The sequence below is a fragment of the Poromitra crassiceps genome (assembly GCF_964638095.1).
Source record: "Poromitra crassiceps genome assembly, chromosome: 15".
In the NCBI taxonomy this organism is placed as follows: domain Eukaryota; kingdom Metazoa; phylum Chordata; class Actinopteri; order Beryciformes; family Melamphaidae; genus Poromitra; species Poromitra crassiceps.
The window spans coordinates 10,721,554-10,732,168 of NC_139634.1; the positions used below are offsets into that span (position 1 = coordinate 10,721,554).

At 44.6% G+C, this 10,615-nt stretch overlaps 1 protein-coding gene across 1 annotated transcript; it reads left to right on the plus strand.

The window, feature by feature from the left end:
- Positions 1-8,827: 8,827 nt before the first annotated feature.
- adrb2a (adrenoceptor beta 2, surface a) lies at positions 8,828-10,084 on the plus strand (the record flags this gene model as incomplete). Its single annotated transcript, XM_083651440.1, has 1 exon — positions 8,828-10,084. The coding sequence occupies one exon, from the start codon at positions 8,828-8,830 to the stop codon at positions 10,082-10,084; it is 1,257 nt and encodes a 418-aa protein (XP_083507566.1).
- Positions 10,085-10,615: the final 531 nt, after the last annotated feature.

The window sequence follows — 10,615 nt, forward strand, 5'->3', positions numbered from 1 at the left end:
CAGTGTAGCTATCTGATGCTCTCTTACCCAGATTGATGTTAATGCATAATGTAGCCTACAGTTTAGCTATCTGATGCTCTCTTACCCAGATTGACGTTAATGCATAATGTAGCCTACAGTGTAGCTATCTGATGCTCTCTTACCCAGATTTACATTTAATGCATAATGTAGCCTACAGTGTAGCTATCTGATGCACTCTTACCCAGATTGACGTTAATACATAATGTAGCCTACAGTGTAGCTATCTGATGCTCTCTTACCCAGATTGATGTTAATGCATAATGTAGCCTACAGTGTAGCTATCTGATGCTCTCTTACCCAGATTGATGTTAATGCATAATGTAGCCTACAGTGTAGCTATCTGATGCTCTCTTACCAAGATTGACGTTAATGCATAATGTAGCCTACAGTGTAGCTATCTGATGCTCTCTTACCCAGATTGACGTTAACTCATTCACCGCCAAAGACGTCTTTGACGTCTTATCAGAAATAGCCATCCACGCCAAAGACGTGTTTGACGTGTTTTTGTTTTTATGAGTGCAGCGCGTAGTTGAAACACTTACCCAGCCTCTGACATGTCATCTGGTCCCTATCCTCAAAGGGTAGCCGACAGCACGTTATCAAACACATACCGCAGCTGTTGTTTGAAACGAGGAAGAAGGAGGAAAAGAGGAAAAACAGAGAAACGCGCTTCCTTGTACAGAGGAAAAAACGCCATTGAAACGCCTCTCGGCGCGCTGCACTGCTGCCTTGCTGCAGGGCGAACCTGGATTGCCTAGTCAAACCCGTGACGAACATGATCGATCCGGTTCCAGCAGCGCCTGGTCCCAAAGCCAAGCCGCGGACCCGTTCCTGTGTCGTGTGACTCGTGTCGCAGCATTCGTCCCACTCCCAGCCCGAACGAGAGGAGGAAAACGCTGATGGGGAAGGAGGGGGAAGGAGGTGCGATCTAGCTGCAGGCAGCTGTGGACAGAACTCTCTCTCTCTCTGTGTGTGTGTGTGTGTGTGTGTGTGTGTGTGTGTGTGTGTGTGTGTGTCTGTGTCTGTGTGTCTATCTGTCTGTCTGTCTGTCTGTCTGTGTGTCTGTCTGTACACTCACTCACACTGAGCAAACTGTATTGTTGAATGTAAAAAAAGCACTTCATATATATATATATTTCTTTTCTCAGAGAGACATTTTGGGTGAAAACAGGGTGTATATAAATGGCTATAAGTAGAGTATAGAACATGCTAAAAGCTCACTTTTTTTTCCTGGTGAACCCAGAGACGTACATCTTCATTTTGAGGTATTGCAAATCACTCTGGTGCTAATAGATAATTTACTGTGGGTCTTGAAAGATGACCAACAATTATGAAAATCTTTGGCCTGTGCTAAATATTGGCAGTCCTAAACTGGCGGTGAATGAGTTAATGCATAATGTAGCCTACTGTGTAGCTATCTGATGCTCTCTTACCCAGATTGACGTTAATGCATAATGTAGCCTACTGTGGAGCTATCTGATGCTCTCTTACCCAGATTGATTTAATGAGTTAGGGTTAGGATCACAAGTAACCAATAATAAGGAGTTTAGAGCTGAAAGCCATTGCATGCGTAGATGAAGCTTGATGCATGTTTTAGGGTCAAAATGCAACATGAGGCACTAGCGCCTCCTCTGGTCAGTCGGGTTGCCTGGTCGGGGTGGAGGTAGTCTCTTAAAACAGACTGTATCATCTACATGCGGCGAATGCAGCTATATAAAGTCTGTACGTTACACCCCCAGAACATGCACAAGGAAGTTGGGAAAAAAACCTTCAGACTGGAAGGAAGTTCTACGGAATCCGACCAATCACGACACGCGAATGCGGCATATTGGATTCTGATTGGACTAATGAGCGGAAGACCCGCCTTTCTGCCGGCATATTGGATTCTGATTGGACTAATGAGCGGAAGACCCGCCTTTCTGCTTCCCATTCCGGTTGGTGCATGATTCTCCCCCACGAAGTACAGACGGTATGGCGGAAGCATTTGAAAATTGCGGAAGCCAACTCGTCTGTTCTAAGAGACTAGGGTGGAGGGGAACTGGTGGGAATAGCGTGATCCTCCCATGTGCTACGTGCTACCGGTGAAGCTCCCCCTGCCAGGTGAAAAGAACCGGCTGGCTACTGTGCGTGTACAATCACAGAAGACAATATAAGAGGGATCAGCCCATCAGCATTTTGGTAAACAAACAGCATCACTGGGGTAAAAACGAGTACGCGCAGAGCATAGAGTACGCACAGCAGCTGAGAGGAGCGGCTGCCATGACAGTGTCACCGCATAGCTAAAAGCGATATTGTAGAGCCACAATATTGTTATAAATATCAACAACTAGCCAACAGATATCACAGCTGGTGGGCCGTTATATCAAACCGGTCATTCAGTGGTGTTTTATTGCCACACAACTAACGTTAGCTGACAGCTAACAGCTAGCACCTAGTGCGGATGCATGTAGGCTATTCTCATGGGGGGACGCGCATGGATTTGCGTCCCCCGGAAGTCAGGTGTTTGTTGATTCCTCGTATTCAAGGCCCTTTAACATAGAGTACATTTGATCTTCTTTTTTAAGAGTGAATTTTTGGCCATCTGAATGAATTGTTTTACTTTAGGAATCTATTAAGCAAGTAAGTATGGTCTCCATATACCAGTGTGGAGTACTGAGATTCCAGTTTATGCCAGGCAGTCACTGGTCTGACTTGCATCATCAGTCAGATGCTGCTTTTGTGAGCGCTAACGGTAGCGCCTGTGGTGTCTTTATTCAAGGAAAAGTTCTGGACTTCTGGAAACCGTCAGCACTTTTTACAATCAGGCTAGAACAGACCTTCATGCACACAGACACACGCACGCGCGCGCAGGCACGCATTAGCGGGATGAAGGCACAAGTTCACTTATCTCTCTGGCATTTCAACTGAGCTATCTGATGGTCTCAGTAACACGCACACACACACACACACACACGCACGCACGCACACACACACACACACACACACACACACACCTTCTATCTCTCTTCTATTAATATCCAATTCTCTTAAGGCCCTGCTTATCTTCTATGTTCTATCACAGGGGTTATATTATATATAACATATGGTGACCTCTTCCTGCACTCAAACTTATTTTTGCTTAGAATCATATGATTAACATGCTGCATCTATTCACGGCACAGTTAGCTGCTAAGATCAGGTGCAACACGGCAGCCGGAGGTGCGTTACAGTATGCTCCATAACAACCAGATGAGTAGGTCAACAAATCATTAATAAACAATTTATACCAAATAAAACAAGCATGATTATTATGCTACTTTCCTACCTAGGTCAGTTTTGGCATGGTGGACTGGACCCACATTTTCCGTCTTGCACCAACAGCACCCTGCCCCTCCCTCCCTCCCTCCCACCCTCTCATTCTGCTACATTTGAGTCTGGCACACGTTGTTCTCTGCCCATCCATTATCAGAGCACCGCTTAATCCTGCATTGTCCTTAAGCCACATACTTGGACCACACTCCCCTTATGCACACACACACACACACACACACGCACACACACGCACACACACACACACACACACACACACACACACACACACGCACGCACGCACACACACACACACACAGAGGAGAGAAACATGTATGATTCCGAGAACCATTGATCGTCTCTCTTGGAGTTGACAACCCTCTGATGGAGCGCTAAGAACAACTTGACCAGACTGCAGCTTTATCAATATAGATTGTACATTGTTGTGCAACCAGGAGTTCTTCTAAGGGAGTGCAGGGCACAAGATGGCTACCACTGATTTTCAAGATCAATGAGCCTGCCGTGTTCTTTTGTTTTGTTTTGTTCCATCTCCATGGTTACGCTGCTTCTTTGCTGCAGTAGCGTGGGGGGTTTTGCGAGATTGGGGAGGGTGACGCGCCGTTAAAACTCGCATTTTTATCTCGTCACCATGTGTGTCTCGTGTACCTTTATGGAGCAAGACGAAAATACGCTTGTGAATTCCACTAAGTGATTATCCAGTCTTCTTCTTCCCACAGTCTGTTCAGCTGACAGCTGTGTATAGGCCGGGCTTCCCCACAGCCTCAATTGTTTGGCAGTTATCTGAGTTTTTTGGAAGCCGCACTTTAAACAAGGTGGTCTGGTTCTTACCTCACTCACTTATGCATAATTGTGTAAATACACACATGCTAACCCTGATGATGGTCGCTTGGGTCATTTTCACACTAGGCATCTCGCGCGCTACGCGCTTGCAGCTTGCCCTGCAGCTCGCATACGATGTCATCATCAGTGATGTCACAATGCACAATTGCTCAAGTGACATCACTTATGACATCATCAGTGATTTATGACATCACTGATGACATCATCAGTGTGACAAAAATTGAAACAGAGAGAACAGAGATTGCCCACATGCTGCCTTTCATAATAAAAGGATATTGCCATGTAAAATAAAGGCATTTCAATTTTACACAAACCCTACAGTGTGCGCCGCCGCCTTGGATCATTTTTGAAGCAGACTTGCATTTTACATTTGATTGAGATACAGTGGCATTGCTAGGGAGTGGCCAGGGGTGGCACTGCCCCCCCTTCCCCCCCCAGGTACCACCTCAAATACCACATTCATGACAACTCGGCCCGCCGGAGGTTTCAACACGGAACCTCCGCCCTGGACAGATTTGCGTTCACGCTGCACCTCCCGCTCGGGGGTAAAGCCCAAACTGTTGCTATAGCAACCCGCGTTAGCATGGTAGCTACCTACTAGCGAACAATGCTAACCGAACATGCTGAATGCTGAATTTCACACAGAGCGAAACACAGATGATACAAACACATATGAAACGTTAACATTACATAATTAAGAACTCAACTTGTGTGTTAAAACGTCAACAAACGTCTTTATAATAATTCTGTGATTATCATTAACAATGCAAGTAGCCATTTTGATGTGGCTGTGACGTCAACTCGGAGAAACCGGAGCTCTCGATGATACCCGAATTTCCGAGCTGTAATTCTGGCCTGGACGACCGTTCAATTCACTTTTTACAGGTCGGAACCCATTTTTTCCGGCGGTCCGAGTTGTCTTGAACGGGGTAAAAGTCCTGAGGATGCTGGCATCTCTGGCCGACATGACTGTCTGTAAGAGGCTGTAACGGGCTCATTTTTAAAGCTACAGTGAAGATCCTGATATCATATGAAACTAAGGCATCCATTGCTACCAATGATGTCATTCTACCTGGTTGGGAAGGCGGCTAAATAACGCTCCAAATGTAGGCAAAATTTTGGCGAGGGAAAACCTTTCTACTTTCTCCTTCTTAAATGCCACACTCAGTGCCCTGTCTGTGCCCCACCTGGGCCACCCCACCTGGGCCACCCCACCTGGGCCACCCCAGGCAAAATAGCCTGGACACACCACTGTTGAGATGCTCCACTCGTGCAAAGAGCCGTTCACAAGATACACACGCGCACACACGCACGCACGTGCACACACACACACACACACACACACACACACACACAAACACACACACGCACACGCACACGCACACGCACCCACACACACACACACACACACACACAAACACACACACACACGCACACACACATTATTACTCAGCAAGGAGCAGTATGATTAGGGCTATGGCATGACAAAGTTAAGACTAGAAACGATTACTTCTATCGATATCTCCAATTGCGACATTATTTTGAAAAGAAGATAAAAAATGTAAACGAAGCAAAGATAAGTATATTAGAACTTTTTAGAAAAGCATACAACTCAGATATCAGTAGTAAAACTATATCTTGCATATATAGGTCCTTGTTAAGTCTGAAAGGACATTCTACCTCATATACAGTATAAGAGAAAAATGGGAAAATGAAGGAGGAATGGCTATCTGACTAAGAATGGACAACAATGTGGGGATATCAATGGAAGTCTACTAGATCACAAATATGGAGGGAATTCACATGGAAATGCATCATTAGATATTTTATTACACCATCTCAGAAAGCTCACTATGATAATAACTCATCTTCTTGCTGGAGAAACTGTGGAAGTCAAATAGCACATCACTATCATGTCTTTTGGGACTGCCCCGTTATCAGGGGTTATTGGAAACAGATTCACGAAGCTATACAGGATGTTTTCCAATGTGTAATACCCCTAGATAGTAAAACAATGTATTTTGGTATATCGGAAGACTGGTTGAAAGAAGATAGATATTTGATTAATATATTGCTGGTAGCTGGTAAAAGAGCTCTCACCAGGAAGTGGTTATCACAGGAAAGCCCTAAAGTGAAAGAATGGATGAATATTACGATGGATATATATAAGATGGAAAGACTAACTGCTGTTATCAATCATAAAGTAGAACAATTGACCTCAAGATGGGAATGCTGGGTTCAATATATACTGTAACACCCATTAGGCCAGATTTGATCTTTTTGGACCCAAGATGAATGTATAGTGAAAAGTCGACTCCCTGTTCTGTTTGTTTGTTTTTTGTTTTTGTTTGTTTGTTTTGTTGCTGCTGTTGCGGCTGTTGTGGTTTTGTCTTTTCTTTTATTTCTCTAAAAAAACAAAATCTATGGCAGTACATATCTACAATGTATACAATGCAAGTATGTATTGATAATAATCTGACAATAAAAAGTTAAAAAAAAAAAAAGACTCGAAACGATTGTCGCTGGAAAAAAAACATTTACACACATCGGTTCTCATCCCGCTGCCCTATTTCCTGCTGTTGCTCAAACGCAGCGTTGTTCACTAGAATTTTGAATGAAGTAATTTGAATGTTATCTCCGCTAAAGCCACACAAACTTACCAGGGAAACAGTGGCATTCCAGGGAAACAGTGGCATTTTGTCTTTTATTTTATTTCTCTAAAAAAAAAGAATCTATGGCAGTACATATTTACAATGTATACAATGCAAGTATGTATTGATAATAATATGACAATAAAAAGTAAAAAAAGAAGAAGACTAGAAACGATTGTCGCTGGAAAAAAAACATTTACACACATCGGTTCTCATCCCGCTGCCCTATTTCCGTGACTGTTGCTCAAACGCAGCGTTGTTCACTAGAATTTTGAATGAAGTAATTTGAATGTTATCTCCGCTAAAGCCACACAAACTTTCCAGGGAAACAGTGGCATGTTTGGCACTTTGCATAGAGTTATGTAAACTGCACAGAGATGCAAATTTTGTCCCCAAACCTAAATACACGTGTCTATTTTGATGAGGCATGGCCTGAGAATTTGTTTGAGTTCAGTCGAAGGGGATATTCCCAGATTTTCGAGATGGGAACACTAGATTACAGTTTACAGTAGTTGAACCTTTAAATATTTATCCAAGTAGCATTACATAATCAAAAATTGTATTTTCTTTTCATATCATAATATGTCATTTCAAGACCCAATTATTTTTGTTGATGATACTGTAGCAGAGAGTACATTTTTTATGTCATACAGTAGATGTCCCATCATGACAGAAGAAAAACAGTTAGCAAGGTTTTGTCAGGAAAGGGTCAGTCGTTTTCTCTCTCTCTCATCCAGACAACTATCAGAATCAGCTTTACTGGCCAAGTACTGTATGTATACACATACAAGGAATTTGACTGCAGTTTGCGTTGCTCTTAATATAGGCTATTGCTAGTTTCACTTGCCAGTTTTCCTAACGTTAAAACAATTAAAGCTCCAAAATGTTCTTTATGGCCCACATGTTCATTAACAAGCGAGAGCTGTAAAATCTCCCCCGTGCACTGCTTATTATTAGAATCATTTTTAGGCTAATTGTTACAGAATACTCCAAACTAGAACAAAAAGTCCTAACAGGAGCTTGCTGGTGCTTGCACCTTCTCTTCTCTGCAGCCCTGCAGCTGCGAGTTCAAACTCTCCGGAGCTCTCAGCTCCCTCCACAGGCTGGCCCTCCGATTGGCTGAGCAGCCGTCGTGATGTCACCGCTGCATGTTATAAGGGCTCTGACAAATAGCCTGGGAGACACATTAGAAGAAACACTGCTCAACTGCAGGGGCTGAGTGAGTGAGACACACACACACACACGGAGATTAGGGACAAGAGAGAGTAGACCGGAGGACATGTGAAACTGAATACCTGCAGGATCTACCCCAACCCAGAGATTTCTACTTTGTATGGGAGGCCAGGACAACTACCTGTGGAGGTTTGTACATTTATTTTAAGTTTGACTTATTTAGCATGCTTTTAAGTATGCTTTCAAGCTATACTTGCTGAGCCTATCGGAGGATATTAAGTCACATGGTAGTTTTGCTACAGTGAAGTTATTTTCTTTTCTTTTTTCTCTTTTATTTTTGGTGAAAACAAATAAAAGGGACACATCAGTGCTCACTAGTTTAGCTTAGTTAATTTTGTTTAAAAATGATACAGCCTTTCACAAATACACGTATTTCTAACAACAATACTTATTTTGTATTTTGTGTACTTTAGATTATCTGTAAATTCTGATTCTCTCCTCAACATAATCTGTGTGTGTGTGTGTGTGTGTGTGTGTGTGTGTGTGTGTGTGTGTGTGTGTGTGTGTGTGTGTGTGTGCATGTGCGTGCGTGCGTGCATGCGTGCTTGTGTGTGTGTGTGCGCGCGCACAGTATAACTGTATATATCAACCTGCCATGTTATCATCCTGTGTGTTTCTTATGTGTATGCATTATCGTGGTTGCTGTCTGGGCATTCATGTAACTGACTGACTCCCAGCATTTGACTGCACTATTACTGTTCATGTCCTTTGCATACTTGTATTTATGTGGACATAAATAAATATTTCAAACGTTCATCTGGTCTCCTCAGATCATGGGAAGTCCGACCCCCCCTGTGTTCCTCAATGTGAGCGACGGGAGGAACATCTCATTGACGGACCCACCTGAACATGAGGACAGCTACAGTGAGGCAGAAATGGTTCTACTCGGCATGCTCATGTCCTTACTCGTCTTGAGCATTGTCTTTGGCAACATCTTGGTCATCACAGCGATTGCCCGCTTCCAGCGTCTCCAGAATGTCACCAACTGTTTCATCATCTCTTTGGCCTGTGCTGACCTGGTGATGGGCCTCATTGTGGTCCCTTTCGGCGCGTGTTACATCATCTTCAACACCTGGCACTTTGGCAGTTTCTGGTGCGAATTCTGGACCGCTACCGACGTGCTGTGCGTGACCGCCAGCATCGAGACCCTCTGCGTCATAGCCCTCGACCGCTACGTGGCTATCACTTCTCCCTTCCGCTACCAGTCTCTGCTGACCAAGTGCAAGGCTCGCATTGTGGTGCTGCTGGTGTGGCTGATCGCGGCGCTGATCTCCTTCCTGCCCATCCACATGAAGTGGTGGACGTCGAACGACCCCGAGGCCAAGCGCTGCATCGACAACAGCAACTGCTGCGACTTCAACACCAACACGGCGTACGCCATCACCTCCTCCATCATCTCCTTCTACATCCCGTTGATCATCATGGTGTTCGTCTACAGCCGCGTCTTCCAGGAGGCCAAGCGCCAACTGCGCAAGATCGACAAAAGCGTGGGGCGTTTTCATCACCACCATAACAGCAACGCCGGATCTCTGGAGGCCAGCGCCGGCGACAGCCGCAGCACCAAGAAGACCAAGTTCTGCCTGCGGGAACATAAGGCCCTGAAGACACTGGGCATCATCATGGGGATCTTCACGCTGTGCTGGCTGCCCTTCTTCGTGCTCAACGTGGTGGTGGCCATATGGAAGGTGGGCGACATCAACCTCACCTTCCGGATACTCAACTGGATCGGCTACGCCAACTCGGCCTTCAACCCACTCATTTACTGCCGCAGCCCCGAGTTCAGATATGCCTTCAAGGAAATCCTCTGCATGAAAAGGAGTCGCTTCCCCAACCTGGGGCCTGAAAACGGATACATCTACAGTAGGCATAGCTGGCTTAGCGAGCAGCAGGGGAGGAGCAAAGGCAGCTCAGAAGATAGTGATCACAATGAAGGGAGTCTGGGGAAGGGAGAGGGCGTCTGTGGTGTTGTCGCGGACAGAACAATGGACCCTAATGGGAACTGCAGCAAAGGCCAAACAACTGTCCTTTAGCCGCGGACGTCTGAGCACTCTGCGGACAGGACAATAGCCTACAGAAATGTTTACATTGCTGCCGTTACTTTTCCAATTGACTCATGTCAAACTAGCTGGTGGCGGAGTCTCTGGAGTCTCTGGAGACCTAAGGGAACGGAAATGATGGACATGTTGTTCGGCTGAGGAGGGGAAGGACATGATTTCCACCCCGGTGAATAAATACTGTAGGTAGATCAATTTTCCTTTTTGTTACGTTTGTCAAGTTGACTTTACATCTACCTCACCACTTTTTTTTTTCTTTCAATATCTATTTCTTAATTGTTCATTATTAAGTTATTATTTCACATTGACTCATTGTCCACGGTATAGGTAGATTAGCACAGTATCTCAGCAGTTTATTTACATTACTGCGTGGTGTATGCGTTATATAATACGCATGCTCCAATGGAATCTGTGGACATGTCTTTCATCTTCTCTGGTGTTCCTGGCAAAAAAACTAAAAAAAAAAGTGTTTTCGTTTTGTTCGTTTTCTTCTATGAGGTATACCAC